The 20,479-nt window shown below is 44.5% G+C and overlaps 1 protein-coding gene across 8 annotated transcripts in view; it reads left to right on the top strand.

Annotated features, from left to right (window-relative positions):
• Positions 1–13,854, top strand: part of COL15A1 (collagen type XV alpha 1 chain) — a 282,083-nt gene extending 268,229 nt beyond the window's left edge. For 7 of the 8 annotated variants that reach the window (XM_073332560.2, XM_073332555.2, XM_073332559.2 and 4 more), the window contains 8 exons: positions 37–181; positions 5,279–5,343; positions 7,844–7,972; positions 8,146–8,205; positions 9,698–9,757; positions 10,778–10,963; positions 13,072–13,187; positions 13,574–13,854. In XM_073332560.2, coding sequence (XP_073188661.2) covers positions 37–181; positions 5,279–5,343; positions 7,844–7,972; positions 8,146–8,205; positions 9,698–9,757; positions 10,778–10,963; positions 13,072–13,187; positions 13,574–13,790 — 978 coding nt within the window. In that variant the 3' untranslated portion in view covers positions 13,791–13,854. The remainder of the gene's footprint in view (positions 1–36; positions 182–5,278; positions 5,344–7,843; positions 7,973–8,145; positions 8,206–9,697; positions 9,758–10,777; positions 10,964–13,071; positions 13,188–13,573) is intronic. The other variant, XM_073332554.2, reaches the window with a different exon arrangement.
• Positions 13,855–20,479: the final 6,625 nt, after the last annotated feature.

Below are 20,479 nucleotides of genomic sequence, written 5' to 3'. Positions count from 1 at the left end.
TTTTTGTGTTTAAACAATAGTCTCCTGCCTTGACAGGGGCCAAAGGGGGATTCGATTGTTGGGCCAAGAGGCCCCCCTGGGTTACCTGGCCTACCTGGATCTCCAGGGTATGGAATAGTTGGACCTCCCGGCCCACCAGGCCCTCCTGGACCCCCAGGACCCCCAGCGATATATGGCTCAGGTGAGGGAGCTCTGAACCTGCTTTTTCCTCTGTGTGTGTGTGTGTGTGGTGTGTGTGCGTGTGTGTGCCTGCATCCCATCTTAGCCAGCCACAGTCTCCCCCAGCCTACCCTGTCCCCATCCCACCCATCTGCCTACCCTGTCCCTGTAACCCCATCTGCTGTTCAACAGAATTATCAGACACAGATAAAGACAACTTGTTGGGGAAGAGTCAACACAGTTTTTGTAAAGAAAAGCCCTGCCTCCCTAATCTGTTAAAATTATCTGCAGGAGTCAACAAGCATGTAGATAAGGATGATCCCCTTGGTATTATGTACTTGGATTTTCAGAAAGCCTTTGACAAGGTCCTGCACCCCAGGCTCTTAAGAAAATTAAGTAGCCATGAGATAAGAGGGAAGGTCCTCTCATGGATCATTAACTGGTTGAGAGATAAGAAACAAAGGGTGGAAATAAATGGTCAGTTTTCACAATGGAGAGAGGTGAATGGTGGGGTCACTAAGGAGCTGTACTGGGCGGTACAGAGGGATCTCTCAAACCTGGGTGACTGGGCAGCAAAATGGCAGAGGAATGTCAACATTTAAAGTGCAAAGTAATGCGCACTGGGAAAAAATAATCCCAACTATACCTATACAATGATGGGTTCTAAAGCAGCTGTTACCACCCAAGAAAGAGATCTTGGAGTCACCCTGGATCGTTCTCTGTGCATAGCAGCAGTCAAAAAGACTATCTGCATTTTAGGAACTATAAGGAAAGGGATAAAAAATAAGACAGAAAAAATCATAATGCCACTATATAAATCCATGATATGCCCATACCTTGGATATTGTGTACAGTTCTGGTCACCGCATCTCAAAAAGGATATGCTGGAACTGGAAAAGGTTCAGAGAAAGGCAAAGGGTAATCATGGGGATGGAACAACTTGAGTCTGAGGAGGGACTAAAAAATGAGGGCTGTTCAGTTTAGGAAAGAGACAACGAAAGGGCGGTATGATGGAAGTCTATAAAATCATGCATGGTATGGAAACGTCAATAGCAAAGTGTTATTTACCTTTTCACACGTACAAAAACTAGGGGTCACCAACTGAAATTAATAGCCAGCAGATTTAATACAAACAAGGGGAAGTACTTTTTCACGCAATGCACAACTAATGTGGAACTCCTTGCCATGGGATGTTGTGATGGCCAAGGTATAACTGGGTTAAAAAAAGAACTGGTTAGGTTCATGCAGGGTAGGTCCATCAACGGCTATTATCCAAGATGATCAGGGATACAGCCCCATGCTCAGGGCCACCCTAAACCTCTGGTTACCAAAAAATGGGAGTGGAAGACATGAGTGGATTACTCCATAATTGCTCCGTTCTGTGCACTCCCCCTGAAGCTCTGGTACAGGCCACTGTCAGAGACAGGATGTTGGGTCATGGTCTGACCCAGCATGGAAGCTCTTACATTCTTCTGCATTTGAGACAGGCTGCTTCCTTCTCCTCCACTCTGCCTGAGCTCCAACAGGGGGAGGGTGACATGGAGAGCACAGCAGAGCGGGTCACTCTGCTCTCCATTCCACTGCCTGGTTCCGTAGCAGCTCCCAGCAGCCAGGCTTACATACGTTTTCCGGGGGAACTTCAGGGAAATTCTGCTCAGTCCAGGGCTGGAGCATAGTCAGCTAGTTTTATACTGTCAGGGCATGCTCAGTGGAAATGGAGTATTTGGGGAATTTTTTGTCAAACATCTACTGGAAACTTTCGTAGGCTTTGTAAGATGGCAAATTTTCACAGAGCCAGAAAAAGGTACATCTCTGATACCAGGATGAAGCCTTCTGCCAAATTTAAAGTTCCAGCTCATAAGCATGGAGGCACTACAGTTTCTGAGCAAATCAGTTGTAAGAATTTTTTAACATAGGCAAAACCCAAACATTTTCAGTTTTCACACCTTTGTTGAGTTTGAGTGTACTAGATTAGCACAGGGACAAAATGTGGCCCTTATATTCACACATGAGGGAGGAGTTTTGTAAACCACTTAAGACTGCAGCTCTGTAACTCCAAACTTGCGGAAGTACTTCCTTAGGGGTTTTATTGCCTGAATGTTGAGAATGCACTGCTGTAACCAAGTGTGATGGTTCGGGGCTGGTTGAACTTTTGACCCTTCTAAAGTGTCTTTGAATGTACAGAGGACAGTCTGCTTGCTTACATCTATTCTGGGGTGGTATCCTGCCATTCTGCCAAACTTGGTCCTGTACCGTGTTCACTGACTATGACTCCTCAGCAGGCCTGACTGGGCTTGAGTCCTGCCATTCTTCTCTTTCAGAGCTGTAACTAGTGTGTGAATATGAGCCAAACCAGCCTTTTAAACCACCAAGCATTGTTTAGTCTCAACAGGTGGAACACAGCATAACAAGAGCAAAGGGTTAGTAACACAACAACCAGCCTCCACACATATCTTTCTTACCCAAAGCTTATGTAGGCCTAACTTATCCAGACAACCCAGCATCTGGGGGCTGGGATTCACCCCTTTTCCTCTCGTCTCTCACCCCTTCTTCAGAGGCAGACCTTTTACTGAACCTGGTCACGCCAATTTACGCAGCCCAGCAGGGAATCAGGGATAGACTTCCAAGCAGTTGGCTCTCTGAATTGCAATATAGCTGTCTGTAGATGGGTGGCTATCAGAAGTGTTTGTCTGCTTTCCTGTCTGAATTAACCCTTAGTAAGATAGCAAATACTATATCAAACACCCCGAGATAAACAATATTCATAAAATATTACAGGCAGCTACCATGTCCTCCACATCACGCACTTTTCAAAATTGCTTAAGACCCAGTCAAACTAAACAAAACGTTCCAGACAATTGTTCGGTGTGTTCCATCCCTAGACTGTTCTGCCACTGACCTCAGTCTACCTCCTACGCATCCTCTTCTTTGCTTTATTAAGCAAACTGATGTATGTCCGTTTAGTAAATCTGAATGGAGCCCAGCCATGAGTTTGTCTCCTTTCAGTTAGGCTCCTGGTTAGCTGTGTCAAAATCCCCACATTCTGTAGTGTGGGAGACAGAAAAGTCTGAACTACTGAATGCTGGCTTTGAATCAAGCCTCCATCCCCTGCCACAGGCACATAACAGCTGGTCTAAAAAGATACCCACAAGTGCACCAGAATGATGACTCTGTAGTTTGTAAAGATGGTTCCAAGGTTACATGAGATTTAATGAAAAACATATTTTGGAAATGTTAATGGCACTCAACTGCAACAGGGGATGCTTTGTTCTTCCATTAACACACCATCATCACATGCCACCATACACTAATAAAACAAGCTCTGGAGCATGTTAATGCACTGGTGATATGGCTTTCTGAATCTTAGGCAGTTTTTTTAAACTACCTTTTAAAAATGTTTTTATGATGTTACATTTAGCACAAACTAGTTCAGACTGGATGGATACAAGAATAGAGTAGAAACAAGACATTAATGACTTTAATATATATTTGTAATTTTTAACTTCTTTTCTTGATTAACTTATACCTCTCTTCCTTCACTGTGGGCCTGATCCCTGTCCCACTGAAGTCAGCAGAAGCAGGATTGGGCTCTTTCCTCTGTGCCTTTTCTTTTGTTCTTCCTCCAATATAATAGCAGAGACACTCAGTAAACCTTCCTGGGGGCTGTGGATGAACAAACAGGAGTGGGACATTGTGTTAAGTGCTGCCACCCACCCTCACCAGATCTTCTCAAAGAGACAATCGTCAGAGAAAATTATTGCATGACGTTTCTCCTTCAGCTTGTAAACACCATGTGCCGACATTGTGCACGTTACATACGTTTGCAGAGTTGCCAGCATTTGGAAAAAAAATGCAAGCTACAGATTTCCAAATAAGCTGGGGCAGGGTATCTGGGAGCTGCTGCTGGTCTTTGTATGCATTCTGAGAAGTGCTGAGAACATAAGTGAAATTGTCACCAGAGTGCCTGGGAGTGCCAGGCTTCCAGACACTCAGATTAATCTGGAAAACTGTCCCTTGACTATAAAAGTTACTCCTTCCCACCTCATTCCATCCCTCCGCATAATTGTGCTCCCCACTACACCACTTATCCTCCCCACTTTTCCCTCCCCACATCACTCCTATCATGCTCTCCCTTGGTCCCCCTCAACCTTTCTTTGTCCTTTCTCTCTCACTTGTTTTATCCTTTCCAAGGAGGCTCCTACCTCTGACTATAGGATCTTTTTAATACTGTGGTTTGTGACCATCCTAGATCATGGATTCTCCAGTTCAGACACCTTCATCTCAGCTTCAGTGGATGGAGCTGCCTTGAGCTCCCACTGGGAACCACTGACACACAGCCCACAGGGATTATTTGTAGCCTTCCAAATCTCTGAGCAACTTCAAACAACCACTAATATATGATCAACCTGCCAGAGAAATATTTCCTCCTTTCTCTCTTACATGTGGAATTGTCACTCCACAATACACTGGCCCAAGGCTCAGGGTGAACAAATCTCAGTTCTGGAATAGTGACAAGTTTAAGACTTCTCACAACCCAACAATATTAGAAATGAAGGTTCATATCATTGTAAAAGAGATTCCCAGCTCTCCCATAGGTGGTACCAGTTTCTTCTAAACATTAAAAGTAATGAGATAGGTGACCTTGAAGCTGTGAACCTTTTTTGTAAAGAAAAGTTATTTTAGGTTATTTTTAGGGGATTTTATGATCCCTTGCAGATTGAACAGAGGATAACTGAGTCCTTGAGTCTGCGAACACAAACCTGCTTAGCTTCAAGCATGGAAGTAGTCTCACTGGTTTAAATATTAGTCTCATGCTTAAAGTTAAACACGTGCAGAAGAGCTTGCAGGAGCACACAATCAGAGAAAGGATGACTTAGATGACTATCCATCCAGATGAAAGGATACAAGAAAAATAGTCCCAAAATCATTGCAAATAGATTTTCTGTAGCTTGTGAGAACACACTCACTCAGGACGTCGGTGCATGTGAGTACTGTAGTTGTCACAAACTCATGCCAATAAAACCTTTATCCTACACAACATTATCAAGTATTTCCTCTCACCTTCTCAAGCTCTTTCTCTCAAAAAAGAGACATGAAGTATATTTTTGTTTTATTTTAGCAGCTGCAGTTCCAGGGCCACCAGGTCCTCCCGGGGAGCCAGGGTTACCAGGAACCAGGAACCTGGTAAGAGAAGAAAACTTAAGTTTGCCATTTTCAGAGCATGAGTCAATTCCCATGAATGTCAATGGAAACACTCCATTAAAAGGCCACTACTGCATCACTTCCCTTCTCTATATAATAAGTTTTCAGAAAAAGCTCAGTTTGGTGGCTTATTAGTAGCATCTTATGCAAATAATTCAAAAGGATGAATAGGATTCTAAATAAGTGGAGGTGCTGCATGTTGCAGATACAAATCAGTACCTCTGAAGGAGTATGCAAAATGACAACATGTTATGTGATTGGAATAAATAATACCGAGTCCAGTCCTTCTTCCAAGGAAACTAGATACCCAAGAAGAATAAAACCCGGTAATTCCGGTCAATATTTTCAACAGACTTTGCTCCTAAGACAAAAGCTTCAAGTATTGTCCCTGTAGGTGCTCCACTTTAGGTGTGCATGTGTCCCCTGTGCCTTTGATCAGAGACTTCTGATAACAATGCTCAGTCACGTCCCAGCTGTCCTCATGCCCTGACCGAGGGTATATAGGACAGCAATAGACAAACCACCCACCATTCCTTCTCAATGGCCTCAGCCTGAGATGGAGCATCTTGCAGTGCTTAATTCTTTGCTAGTCTGCCTTGAGAGCAAGATTTTCCTCTAGTAATTAGTTAGGTATCTAGCATCCTTTGTTTTATTTTGGTTAGTTTTGTGGGGATTTCTTTTGGAGAGACCTTTCATCTTTCCCACCTCACCTCCCTGAGACATTACTCCTTTCTTCAAAAGAAGTTATTTTTCATCCTTGGGTTATGTGTGGATCTCCAAGTTATAAGCACTGCCTAACTTGCCAGAAGTCTATCCCAGTTAGTGACAGCCACTCTAGCTACCTCCACTGTTTAAAGGACATTCCTAGGATTTGCTCAGGTTCAACACTAGATCTACAAGGAGTGTCCCATCAATCTCTGCAGCCCACTCAGGAGAAGTCTGTGGGGGACACCTGTAAGACTTCTCAAAAGAGGAGCTCTGGATCCCTCAGAGAAGTCAGTGCTAGGAAGCCCACCTCTGAGACCTGCCACTTTGGAGACCTCGCATCCTAAAAAGTGTAATGTTGAGGCACCTTGATCTCCCAGTACCATAGGTACTATGAAAGTGTTCAGTATCTAAGCCAGACTCATACCATCCAAGCAGGATTGCACCTCTGGAGACTCTAAGCATTCTGCATCAACTAGACCAGTACCAACTTCAGTGTTGATAACTCCTGCAGTGCCAGTAGTTCCCCAAACTGCACAGCGCCAGACAGTACCTTTGAAATTGAGGTCATTCTTAGTGCCACCTGCCTCCAGCTTTGAAGCCCATTTAGGTAACTGCACAGCTTCCTCTGGTACTGCAGAAGTTCAGATTCTCTAAGGACTTGGTCATTTCAGACACACCAGAGACACCTCTACTGATGGGTGCTGAAAGATGCTTGGTACCTTGCTGGTACCACACCATTCCCTGGCACAGACACACGCTCCGGTACCCTCTTGAATGGACAGACTCCCAGTCTCAATTCCACCAGCTTCCCCCATCTGGACAACAATGAGGGCAGCTCCTGTGACTTTGGTTCAAGGTTCACTCAATTACCAGCCCAAAGCTGCGTCTCTCAACACCCTCTATAACGGAATCCTCAAGACACAGATGTACACGGGATGCCCCAGGCTCCCCCTGGTATGAGTATTCATCGGTGCCCCATCCCTCCCCATATGGACCTCCCCACTGGTCATTCTGGGTTGTATGGGCTGCATATAGGGAACAATTCTCCAGAGCTTCTAGCTAAACTCACAGGAAGTGTCAGGGGCAACACCCTCCTACTCATTCAGCTTTTCCATGTCATTCGCCTCCCCAGGAGGAATCTTTTGAGTATCCGGAGAGAAGGGCTGTTGAGGAATCTTTGCTTTAGACTAATAGCTCTTCTCCTCACCTGATGAGGCAGTGATGCCTCTTCTCCCTCCTCCATACACAGATGATTTAAAACAATTTCTGGATCTCATGAGAAGAATTGCAGGTTGTCCCCAGATCCCACTGAAGGAGGTTCAGGAGACTCGACACAGATTGATTGACATCCTCCATACTGCCTCCTCTGGTAGTATAGCCCTGCCTATAAACAAGGCTCTGTTTGAACTGCAAATTTGGCAGACTCCTGCTACCATAACCCCCTCCCTGCAAGAGAGCAGATAAGAAGTACTATGTTCCTGCTAAGGGGTCAGAGTTCCTATTTTCACACCCAACCCCAAACTCCTTCATCGTTGATGCAGTCAATGAATGTAACAGGCAACTACCAGTCCAGAACCACCTTTCATGATAAGGGCCAAAAGAAGTGGATGCCACATAAACAAAATTGGGTGAAATGAGCTAATACAGGCTTTATAAATATTTACTGTACAGAAAGTCTATTTTCATTTCTATGACTACTTCTGCTAATTTCCAGTTCAAAGAAAGACTTAATTTTATCTGCAATTTCTGATTCTGTTTCCTTGTTATTTGACAGGTTACAACATTCAGAAATATTGACAGCATGTTGCAAAAGGTTCATTTAGTGGCAGAAGGTACATTAATCTACCTGAGTGAAAGTAGCGAGGTGTTTATCCGTGTTCGAGGAGGATGGAGAAGATTGCAGGTATTACTGCATCATGTAGCCTGCTTTTCAGCTCTTCTCCTTCAATTGTTTTGTTGTAAATATTCTTTAAGGGGAGAGTGTGGGTACTAAGATTATCCTTTGGCACGGTTTAAAAAAATATAATTCATTCATGTATATGTTTTTGTTTGTCTCTTCATTTTGTGTTCTTCCAGCTTGGGGAATTAATTCCCATCCCAGCTGACAGCCCTCCACCTCCGGCAATTTCAGGCTATGTAAGTGCAAAACTGTTTGTGGCTTGTGAAAAATTGCATCAAAATATTATAAATGGGGAAAATGTTTTGCAGATAGGCTCCCTCTCAACAGGATTTTTCTCTACTGTGGGTGGCCTGTCAGCTCTGTGCACTTGTCACATCACTACGTTCAGCTTCCTAATTCGTTCTTACTAGCCATTGGCCAGCATATTTCTGTTATTTCATGAGGCTCTGCACACTGCAGAAATAAAACAGCCTCTCCAGAGCAGTGTACAAAAAGTCAGTGCTCTGTTTTATAATACTGAAATAAGTCCTATTGAGTCCAGAGTTTCTTCCAAAGAAACAGAGTACATAAGTAGATTAAAGTCCTGAACCTTGGGACCATATCATCATCAGTGGCTTGGCTACTGAGAGTAAGGGTATGGAAATCTTGTATTTACACCCCACCTGTAACTTATACCACCATTTACATTGTCACTGGTGAATGTGGGCCAAGGTATTTGCCTAGGCCTATTCTAAAACCTGCCTTATTTATTTATACAGCACTCCATTGTGCTGGGCATCTTACAAACATTCAGGAAGATGTGATCCTTGGCCCAAAGAATCCACAATGTAAAATAGACAAAAATAAAGGGGAGGAGGAGGGAGATACAATGTGCAAGGAGAGTGATTAGGCTGGTGATAGACTCACCTCTTATCTTTCATATTAGCTGATTGTGTAATTATAAGGTAAGCATGGAATGAGAGAGCATGCCAGGAGAGGAAGGAAAGGAGAATGGAGAAGGACTGTGAGGAAGAGGGGTGGGAGGAAGTCGAAGCCAATAGCCAATCAGCAAATGGGGAAAAATGTCCTGAGCTCAGATTGTAAAAGGCAGCCTGCAGACTTTCCAGATCATGTTAAATTTTTCCGTAAGAGTGGTCCTCAGCTGGAGCTCTCTCTGCCCCACCACTGCTACTCCCATGGCTCCTGGGGAAGACCTGCTGTTCCTGGGGCTGGCTAGACCTACCTCTCTGCTTCCCACAACCATGTGTTTGGGGAATGGGAGGGCTGCTGAGGCCTAGTGAGGTCTACCTCCTCTAGTGTGCTGGATTTTCTGTCTTGTCTCACTCTGTTTTTCATTTTTAATCCATCCCAACCATGTTGTCTTCATACTCAGCACTGTCTGTTGCTGTGCATACATTCAAGTGCCTTCTGGCATTGATGCAGTCTTAGGCAGATTAGTGTTAGTATTGTAGACCCACATTCAGGAAAGCATCCCTATTCAAGACAGCATGTAAGTACATGCTTGAGTGACTTTCTAAATCAGGACCTTAGTGTGTCTGGATTTAAAGTTTGGGGATGTTATACTCAGAGTTATATAACTTCATATTCTATGTGGGTTAATTCTTATTTCACTACAAAAGAATTCTGCAGTATTCCCAACAAGAAGCTGGAGTAAGAAAGTTGTTTTTTTTCCCATGATTTGAGCATTGTATTTTAACTCTGATTTATTTCTGTATGTTGAACTAATAGGGATTTCAGTCTCTTCCAGCACTAAGACCAGTTTCAACTATTAATCATGGAAAACCAACAGTAAGTAGAAGAATTACATTAGAGGCACTATTACAGCTGTATACCTGAGATTTGGGCTTAAAGCCGGGATTAAACCTTTGTTTGAATTTTTAAACGTACCCCCTCTGAATTTATAGCAATTACTCTGAGAATTTTCAAGTACGTCTTCTAGTTAGTTTAGAAGCTATGAAAAATTTTAAATATCTTCTTTCAGAATTGTTTTTGTTATTCTAACCTTTCTTCGTGTCCTCTAGCAAATACATTCCTGATTTCTGAGCTATGAATATGGACTCACTTCTATACTGTAACAAAATCTAGGGCACAGGCTATGTTTAAAGTTCATTAATGTTGATTTTTATTAACATTAATATGTTTAACATATTTTAGTCATAGCTGTTCCTATTTTTGCCATGAGGACTATTGGTGGATGTTAGTTGTTAAATGGGTGTTTCAGAATCTAAACTTTCCTCTATAAAAATTGTTTAAATATTTAGATAAAGTCAAGATAACAGAATTACTGCATCTGAAAGAATAACATGTGATCAGAGTTCAGGTTCTTATACTGTGATTAAAAAAATGCTTTTCTTTGTGGTTGATTACAATGAATTTTTGTGTCCATTGCTTGGCTTTGTCCTTAACTGTATTTATTTCCTTGTAAGTGTTTGGGTTTTATAAACAATGTGACAGTACTGTGTATAGCAAATCTTAACTGTTGTTTAAAAATGAAGTTTTTAGGTTTTGAAATGATTTTATGGTTGTCTAACTATTTGAAGATCACATATTGCTAGTGTGGGCTGGCCTGTGGCTCATCAAGCTGAACATGACTTCTTTAAGAAGTGTGATGTAATGGTGGCAAATATACCTTCATCGCAAAAGGTTAATCTAAATAGTCTTCTTTGTAATGTACTATTATGCTCAGCTATTTGTCTTTCTGCTTTTCTCAAGGGCACATTTTCCTTATCAGGGAGGAGGCGGATTAATTACTTAATAGATGTTATAACTTAAACCTGAAATCAGTGTGGGTTTTTCCTTGTTTTCCAGCTGCATTTGGTGGCTTTGAACTTGCCATTTTCTGGTGCCATGCGAGCTGATTATCAATGCTTTCAACAAGCCCGAGCAGCTGGTTTAATGTCAACATACAGAGCTTTCCTGTCATCCCATTTGCAAGATCTGTCTACAGTTGTGAGAAAATCAGACAGATACAATCTACCAATAGTTAATCTTAAGGTAAAAATAAATGCTTTATTTGCTGTATAAAGGTGGTCTCCAGCGATCCAAAAATCTTGGAAGCTAACTGAGGTAACAGACTTTTTTTTGCTTGCTTCTTGGCTCTGAGCTGTTTGGTCAAAGTGTCTTATAAAGAAAAAGCCTCGTTTTTCCCATCTGTATCCTTATGATAAGCGTAGCTATGCAATGTCTCACACTTAGGCTATAAGCAGCTGCATCTTCAGAGTTTCTTTTTCAACACTATAAGGCTAATGGTAGAAACAAAGCAATGAGAATGTTTGGCTTACAGTGAACTGATACCAAGGCAATGGTATAGTATGTAACTTGTTAGATGTTTCTCTTTCAATAATCCTGTTTTGGAAACAGCCTTAGAATTCTTACCCCCAAGGCGAGTCTGTTTCTCAAGGCCATATGCTAGCCTATGCTTTCTAGTCTGCCTGCAGAGCTTAATAGACTAAGGTGACCACATGTCCCATCTTTAGTGATAGTGGGCCATATTCACCTCTTTAGCAATAGTTAAACTGGATTTATACCACGGTAACTGAGAAGAATCTCCTTTTTTCTAGAATCTGAGTCATTTTGTGGCATCTTACACATACACACGCACACCAAAGCACAGCTCTGAAATACTGTCTGGCTCCCAGCACTAGCTAACAGCCCAAGTGACTTGCAAGAGTGATACCTGACCTCCCAGCTCTCAGAAGGTTGGAGGGTCCCATTCCGAAACCCCATGCGATTCAGAACTCTGGGAGGAGACGTCTCCAAAATACAAATAGATCCTGTTGTGATTGGGATGAGAAATGAATACTCAAAGGCAGTTCAAAAATACCATCAGCTTGTATTACAATTAACCAGTTGTAATGACCCTAGCACAATTTTGGTTTGACCAGAATCTGCATTAACCATTACAAATTGTTTTCAGCTTTCTCTTCAGGAAGAAGTCAGATTTTATTAGGAATGTGATAATTTTCAAATAACCTTTTGTACCATCACAGGGATGAGGGAAATTAATCCCCCCCCGCTCCTCTGACTTTGCCTACTACAGTTGCAGCTCTTTAACTCCACTTGTCTAGTTTAGTCATTCCAGCTATAAGAAAAATGATTGTCCTGCAGACACAGACACAGGTGCACTCAGCATGAGATCAAGGCAGGAGGGTAGCAAAAAGAGTAGAGCAGAGAGGGGAGGTATGCAGGAACTAACGTGTACAAGACCTTTCAAACAAGAAGCTTTACATTTGGTGAAGGAGAGAGAAGAGTCGAAAGTTACTCTGAGATTGTGAGCTAAGGAGGACGGGAGAGGTGTCGATGGTAAAGGAAAAGGGTTGGAATGTGAGTCAGACAGAGACAACTGTGAAAGGAAAGAGAGAGGCCTGGGACAGAGAGGTCGAGCTGAGAGCTAGCGGTATAAGGGTGGTAGTTTGAAATGAGGTCTCCTAGGAATAAAGTGTAGAGATTAGCATGAAAGATCATGCTGATGGCATCGTGAGTAAGGCTACGATTCAGTCACAGCAGTCACGGATTCCGTGACTTTACCAGACCTCCATGACATCTAGGGCATCAGGACGAGGAGGAGGGACACTGTGCCAAAGCCCTGCAACTGGTGCTGGCTGGAACCAGGACCATGCGGCCCCAGCCCCCTGCTTCCTCTGGGGGACCGCAGCCGGGGTCAGGAGCAGCAGCTGGGACCATGCACCCCATCGCTGTGTCCTCCGGGGCTTGGTGGGGGCTGCAGACGGGGCCACGTGCCCCAGCCTGTGGGGGCTGCACACCCCTGTCCCGCAGCTGGGAGAGCTCTGGAGCAGGGGCTGTGTGCTCCCTGCGGCTGTGCCCCCGAAGTCGGGGCTCAGCCTGTCAGTCCCCCCTCTGGGACTCCATTCCTTCCCTCTACCTAGCCCTGCCCCTGGTTATTTGTAGTAAAGTCACGGACAAGTCACAGGCTCAGTGAATTTTTGTTTACTGCCCGTGACCTGTTCGTAACCATGAAAAAATCTTAGCCTTAATCATGTGTATTTTGAGAAGTAGAAGAGATTTTGGATTTATAGACTACCTGTAGCATTTCATAATATGATAAAAACCTTGGTAAAAGATGGTGTTTAAAATTTCAACAGGGAGAAATACTCTTCAACAACTGGGAGTCTGTGTTTACTGGCAGCGGGGGACAGTTCAACATCCAGATTCCAATATACTCCTTTGATGGAAGAAATGTCATGACAGATCCATCTTGGTGAGTTCACACTGTATTTTCTGTATTACATGAAATGTAGTTTTATTAACTGGTAAGCATCAAAATTCCCTGGGCTGCTAGAAATGTGACAAAGGTTAACTGCCCCCTTCTCCTCTCATCCTTTCCGTTCCTTCTCCTCTATTCCCCTCTTCTCCCATTCCCACTCTCCTCTTGAGAGAAAAAGAGGGAATGGAATACCTCTGATGTCCCAATTTCCTCTCTTCCCATCCATATCTGTGGCCTCGCTTTGCTTTCTACACTCTGATTGCTTCAAGTGAATTTACAGCAGGGGTGCAGAGACACAGGCTGTTAAAGATTTAGGCATAAGATTTAATGTACAGATAAAGGATTGTTTCAGGAAAATAACTTTAAACGTTGCTGTTTAGGCCACAAAAAATCATATGGCACGGGTCAACTGCAAACGGGATCCGGCTAGTTCGCAACTACTGTGAAGCTTGGCGGACAGCTGACATGGCAGTTATGGGACAAGCATCACCACTGACCTCTGGGAAACTTCTGGAGCAAAAGCCTTTCAGCTGCAGCAATAAGTTTATTGTTCTGTGCATTGAAAACAGTTTCATAGCCGATATCCGAAGAAAATAATTCATCTGTTGCACGTAGAAAACATTTGAATTTTATTTCATAAAACATTGACACTGAAATTTAATTTTAATGGTGTAAATATTCTATTTTTTTATTGCACATTTACAAATAAAACCAAAGAGAGCATACCTCAAGACAGAATATTCCGGCAGGGTGGAATTCAGGCCTGGTTTAGAGGGCTGGCAGATGGCCTTTGGTATGGGGAGTCAGCAGGCTGCATGGGGAGTCAGCAGGCTGAGCAACCATGCAGATGTGCCCGTTAATCCCTGGTGTGCTGTGGATCTGGTCTCCATGTTGGCCTAGGCGGGGCTGGGGCTGGGGCTGAAGATGACTTTGGGGACGGGCCAAGTGTGATCTGAGAGCAAGACCAAGGGAAGGCCCACAAATCCATGTTTGTTCAGATCTGGTGGCTCTGGTACCACAATCAAACAACACAAAAGGGCTGCTACTGCTACTCCAGCCCATAGCAGCCCTCCACCCTGGCTGTAGATTGTAGGGGATGAATTTCATCTCCCCTTAGTCCCTCTTTCCACCTGAATACTCAGATCAGGATTATTTTAAAAAAATGAGACCCTAAAGTTATGCTCCTAAATTCTGTAGTGCTGGGAGTTTTGACGGAACTGGCTGCCCCATTTCAGTGGAAGCTAGCTATGAGCCTGACAGCCTGACTTCAGGCTCCCATTTTGTAAAACCTGGCATCGGGCTTTGTGGGAGGACTGAATTTCACTCACAGTAAAGGCAAACTCTGACCCATACTTTGGTGCTACTATTGTCAGGAAGCCCGAAGCAATGTTACCAGAAAATGTCCTGACAGTACGAATTGGTTTTACCGCCACAGCTGAGCACAGTAAATGCAGGCACATTTATTCATTCCTGAACTTTATTCATTCCACTGCATCGTAGAGGAAGCTGTTTCTTAGTGTAACAGGCACTGCTGAGTGGCAGACACCTGTCATGTTTTCTTTAAAATAGGTTTTAGACAATGTTATCCCATTAAGTTATATGTAAAGTGACTGCCTTGGTCCCCCCCATGGTGAGACTGTCACTTTTTCACTGCTATTATGCTTGTTAATATGAACTAATCTGTACTTATAGAAATGATCAGTAAATATTAATGTCTCACACAAACAGTATTACTGTAACATTTGTAGGTTTTATCTGTATTTCCCTACAGTATATTTTAATTTAAGGTATTTACTTATTGCCATCATCTAACAGACTATAACTGTAAAAGATGAACTTCCTTCCACATTATCATTTTGTAAGTATAAGCTAGAGGCTAGGCAGGAAATGGCTATTCTTTTTTAGAAGATTTTGTGACTCATTTGCCATCAAATCAGTAATTTAATACTCCAGTAGCTACTTTCATTCCAGTGAAGATTTCCATCCATATGGCTTTTATTATTATAAATGCATTGGTTTTTATATGATGTAAAAATATGAAATCCAGTTTTATTTTTCCATTTTAAGTAATACAAAAGCATCTTTCCTGGGTTATCTGAGTCACCTGTTTGCTTTCTCGCTGTAAATGTCAATTTCATTGCTATAATGTACTAATGAGGCAACGCTGCTTTTTTATCACACTTAACTCTGTTTTGAACAACAATTCACTATGCTCATACAGGCTTCATGCCTGCAGAAGGCTGAGTGTGCCTGTGAAGTGCTGGGCACCTTCAACCCCGCACCTGGGGCTGAGGCTCCTGCAAGGTGCTGAACCTCAAGTGTCCTGATCCTGCCAGGCAATCCAGGCTGGGTCCCACTGAGGTCCGTGAGACTTCACATGGGTGCAAGGGTCTGCCTGCAGGGACTGTTTGCAAGACTGGGGCCTTAGCAATGTATTCAGCTAGCAGTCCCTCTCCAGCTGAAAAGTGAGTTTGTTAGTGGCACTGACAGGATGCTAGAGCAATGCTAGTGATTTCACTCTATTAGCGGTTTCTCACCTTAATAAGAGATCCTTATATAAGGACATATTGTATTCTCTCCAGGTATTACTCTACTTTAATAATTAGAAAAACTTTACTGAGGCTACATCTGAACTACCACTTATGTTGGCTTCTCTCTGTACTACCACTTACGTTGGCTTCTCCTGCTGACATAGGCCATGTCTACACTACATGTAGACATTGAGCCTCCAAATGTCAATCTTGCATGTCCACACTCCACTCACTGTGTCGGCGGAGTGCATCCTCACTAGCAGGGCTTGCATCGAAGCATGGAGCACTGCACTGTGGGTAGCTATCCCATTGTGCACCTAGCTGAGTGGAATTTTGGGTTGGGCTTGCAGTGCCTTATAGGACCAAAACATTGGCGCGTGTGGTTATGGAAACATGGCGTTAGTCTCCCATGATGCACTTACCTCCCTCCCTCCCTGAAATCAATGGCAAACAAACCAAGCCTTTTTCACGCCTTTTGTCATAAGCCTGGGTTACCTGCACGGGTGCCAGAGCACAATAAGCATGGACCCCGCTCAGCTATACACTGTTGTTGTGAGCATTACAAATACCTTACACCTTATCCTGCAGTATTTACACAGCCAGGAGCTGCCGTGCAGAACCATATGATGCCACACAAGGAGCCCTGCTAGAAGACTTAGAGCAGAGCAATTTGCAGTTGCTGGTGATAGTCATGCGTCACCTTGACACCGCTGAGTGCCATTTTTGGGCCTGGGAAACAAGCACTGACTGGTGGGATGGGACCACATCATTATGCAGCTCTGGGATGATGAGCAGTGGCTGTAGAACTTTCAGATGCATAAGGCCACGTTCCAGGAACTGTGTGCAGAGCTTTCCCTAGCCCTGAAGCACAGCAGTACTGAAATGAGAGCTGCTCTGACGGTGGAGAAGTGAGGGGCGATCGCTCTGTGGAAACTTGCAACGTCAGACTGCTACCGGTCAGTGGGGCATCAATTTGGAGTGGGTAAATCTACCGTGCGATCTGTTGTGATCCAAGTTTGCAAGGCCATTAACAGACTTCTGCTCAGAAGGGTAGTGACTCTGGGCAACATTCAGGACATAGTGGATGGTTTTGCCACAATGGGGTTCCCTAACTGCAGTGGAGCAATAGAACACAAATCCCTATCTTGGCACCAGACCACCTTGCCAAGGAGTACATAACCAAAAGGGGTACTTCTCAATGGTATCGCAAGCACTGGTGGATCACAGGGGCCGTTTCACTGACATCAACATAGGATGGTTGGGAAAGGTGCATGACGCACACGTCTTTAGGAACTCAGGTCCATTCAGAAAGGGTCAAAGAGGGACTTTCTTTCCAGATTGCAAAATAATCATTGGTGATGTTGAAATGCTAATCCTGATCCTGGGAGACCCAGCCTTCCCCTTGCTCTCGTGGCTCATGAAGCCGCACACAGGCAGCTTGGTCAGCAGTGAGGACCAGTTCAACCATAGGCTAAGCAAGTACAGAATGGTGGTGGAATGTACCTATGGATGTTTAAAAGGTCGCTGGTGCCGTTTGCTTACTAGGTTAGACCTCAGTGAAAGCAATATCCCCATTGTTATTACTGCCTGCTGTGTGCGCCATAATATCTGTGAAACAAAGGGAGAAAAGTTTCCGCTGTGGTGGGGGGGTTAAGGCAGATCACCTGGCAGCCAGTTTTGAGAAACCAGACACCAGGGTAATAAGAAAAGAACATCGAGGGGCTCTGCGTCTTTGTGGGGCTTTGAAAACTAGTTTCAGCAATGTGTCAGAGTAATGTGACATTGTGTTGTTCCTTACCAAACTGTTCCCTCCAATGCATTTTCTCCCCTGTAAGCGCCACCTCCACCAACCACCATGTGTTTAATGGATAAAGAGCCTTTTCTCCTCAATCCATTAAGTTTTGTTATGCACACAAACACACAGAGACAGCAAAGAAAAAGTAAGATAACCTGGGGCAAAAGGGCTAATAACACTCTGGGGGGAGAAACAAAGAAAGCTTGCTTACATATGTACTGCAATAACAATCAGAGGTGTGGGAATGGGCGCCTTCTGGTCCTAGTACCCTCCCCTGGTGTTGAGTGCAAGGGATGTCGAGCTTCCCATTTTCTCCCACCTCATAGGACATGTCGGAGAGGAGGATGTAGAACTGGGTGATGATGGCAGCAGGTTCAGCAAAGGCTGCAGAGGAACTCTAGAGTCCAGCTGCCTTTCTTGAACCTCAGCCAGATGCCTCAACATGTCTGATTGCTCCTTCTTAATTCACAGCATCTCTTCCTGCATGACACGCTCTTGTTCCCTGCATGATCTCCTGTCCATGTCCAGGTTCTTGGACAGTGTGATCCTCCATGCTCTGAGCTCCGTCTTGTCACTCTCGAAGGCGCACATTAACTCACTGAACATGTCCTCCCGAGTCATCTTTTTCCACTTTCTAATCTGGGGACGTCAATGTCCTGGTGTGGAGGATGCACCGACAGACCAGGTTTCAGCTGCAAGGAATGCAAAGCACAAGGGTAACATTAACAGTGCATACATTGTTTCTGGTGCAGGGTTATTTTTTATTTTATTTTTTTATAAAAAACATCCCTCAATACACTTCACTGCAAGCCACAATGTAATCACAACCTGTGGCTACTACAAGAGTCGGTTTGCTGCTCCAGCCATGGTGAGTAAGGTCACAAGGCATGGGCCAGAGGTCTTGTCCTGCTGCTTTTGTGAAGACATCCTTAGGATCACAGGTTGGAACTTGAGAAAAGCTCCCTTTCCCCTAGCAACCTGGATGGTGCTTGTGGACAGGCACCAGTGTAAAGCCCCCCCAAATAATTTGGTTTTTACAAAAGCAACACTAGGTCGTGGAGGAAGGGAGACAAACAGGAAGCCGCCACCCCCCACACCCCCATTTTATCCAGTGCTCCTTGCAATACATGGTGATCCCTTCCAACGGCAGGCACAACCACGGCACGTTTGGGAAAGCATGGTTGTTTGACCCAGATGTTACCAGACGGGGATTACTTTTTGGATTGGATTACAGATGGATTACTTGTTGAATTGTTTGCAGTTTAAAGGCTAGCATTGAAAACTTCCCCCATTTCCCCCTAGGTGACCCTATGCAACATCACTCTCCCGAGGGTAACAGAGGCAGCAAGGGAGCAGATTCTGCAAGTGGTCTGGGTACAGACCTGGTCCTTATGCTGCAATGCTGTGTGCTGCAATGATGCCAGCAGAGTTAATACTGGAGTGGTGCAGGAAAGTGTCCTACCATGGTGGATGAAATAAGGCAGCCCTTCCCAGAAACCTTCTGCAAAGGATTGCAGAGTACCTCCATGAAAGCTTCCTAGAGATCCCCATGGAGGATTCCCAGGCCACCCCCCATGCAAATAAACAGTCTTTTTCAGAGAGCACCCTCTGCGTAGCTGGGTGGCCACTGATACCCACTACACCTATTTTTTTGTTCAGATTAAACATAAAAGGTAATAGCATGTCACCCCTACAGTTTGATTGGTACTGTGGACTCACTGGAGGTGCCTTCCCCGGCATCACGCTCCGCTGCCAACTGGGCCAGTGAAGGGATGGACTCCTGGGTTAAAAACAGTCCTTGGCTGTTGGAGAATGGATCCTCTTCTTACCTGCCTCCCATTCTCCTCCTCCTCCTCCTCCTCTTCCTTATCAACAATGACTTCCTCGTTGTTGCTCGAGGTCGCCTGGCCCTCCTAGGAAGTATCCATGGAGCGTTTTGCGGTAGTGGTGTGGTCGTCACCGAGAATCACATGCAGCTCCTCGTTATCATAAAAGCAGCATGTTTGTGGGGCAGAACCAGAATGACAGTTTGCCTTCCTTGTCTTCCGGTATGCTTGCTGAAGCACCTTTATTTTCACATGGCACTGCTGCATGTCCCTGGTGTAGCCCTTTTCTCCCATACCCCATGCTATCTTGGCATAAATGTCAGTGTTTCTGCTGCTGGATCGGAGTTCTGCCTGCACGGACTCTTCTCCCCACACAACAATAAGATCGACCACCTCCTGTGTACTCCATGCTGGAGCGTATTTGCAGCCTTGAGTCTCCATGATCAACTGTACTGGAGAGCTCTCCACGCTGATCAAACAGGAAATGAACATTCAAAAGTTCCCGGGCCTTTAACGGGACCAGCTGTTTCCTGTGTACGGTGGCTGATGTGCAGCAGAATTGAAAATGCTCTCCAGAGCGGTCACAGCGGAGCACTGTGGGACACCTCCTGGAGGTCAATTCATTCAAATTACACATGCAGTGTCTACACTCTCCCCATGTCAACCCATGGATGTCGAATCAAGTGCTATGCCTCTCACAGAAGCAGAATACGGAAGTCGACTTTACAGGCCACTTAGGTCGGCAGAAGGGACTCAGTAGTGTAGACACGTTATTAGATCGACTTAATGCGGCTCATCTCAACCTAAGTTTGTACTGTAGACCAGGCCACAGCTTCTGCTACTCGAGGGGATGGGCTTTTTTATGCCGATGGGAGAGCATAGAGCAGTGGTTCTCAACCTATTTACCACTGTGAGCCACATATGCAGCTCTCTATGTGTTGTGTGACTGGCAGCCACACACAATAGATATATACTATGAGTATGGCTCTGAGGATGTCACATGGGCCACAGCTGGGTGCTGATTGGGCCGTGGGTTGAGAACCACTAGCATAGAGCTGCTTCGCCACATGGACTGAAACGGCGCTGCTGCTGAACCAGTACAGCTGAGCTGCTGCAGCGCGCTAAATGCAGACA

This window comes from Lepidochelys kempii, chromosome 2 (assembly GCF_965140285.1).
Source record: "Lepidochelys kempii isolate rLepKem1 chromosome 2, rLepKem1.hap1, whole genome shotgun sequence".
In the NCBI taxonomy this organism is placed as follows: Eukaryota; Metazoa; Chordata; order Testudines; family Cheloniidae; genus Lepidochelys; species Lepidochelys kempii.
This window is presented reverse-complemented; position numbering and strand designations above follow the sequence as displayed.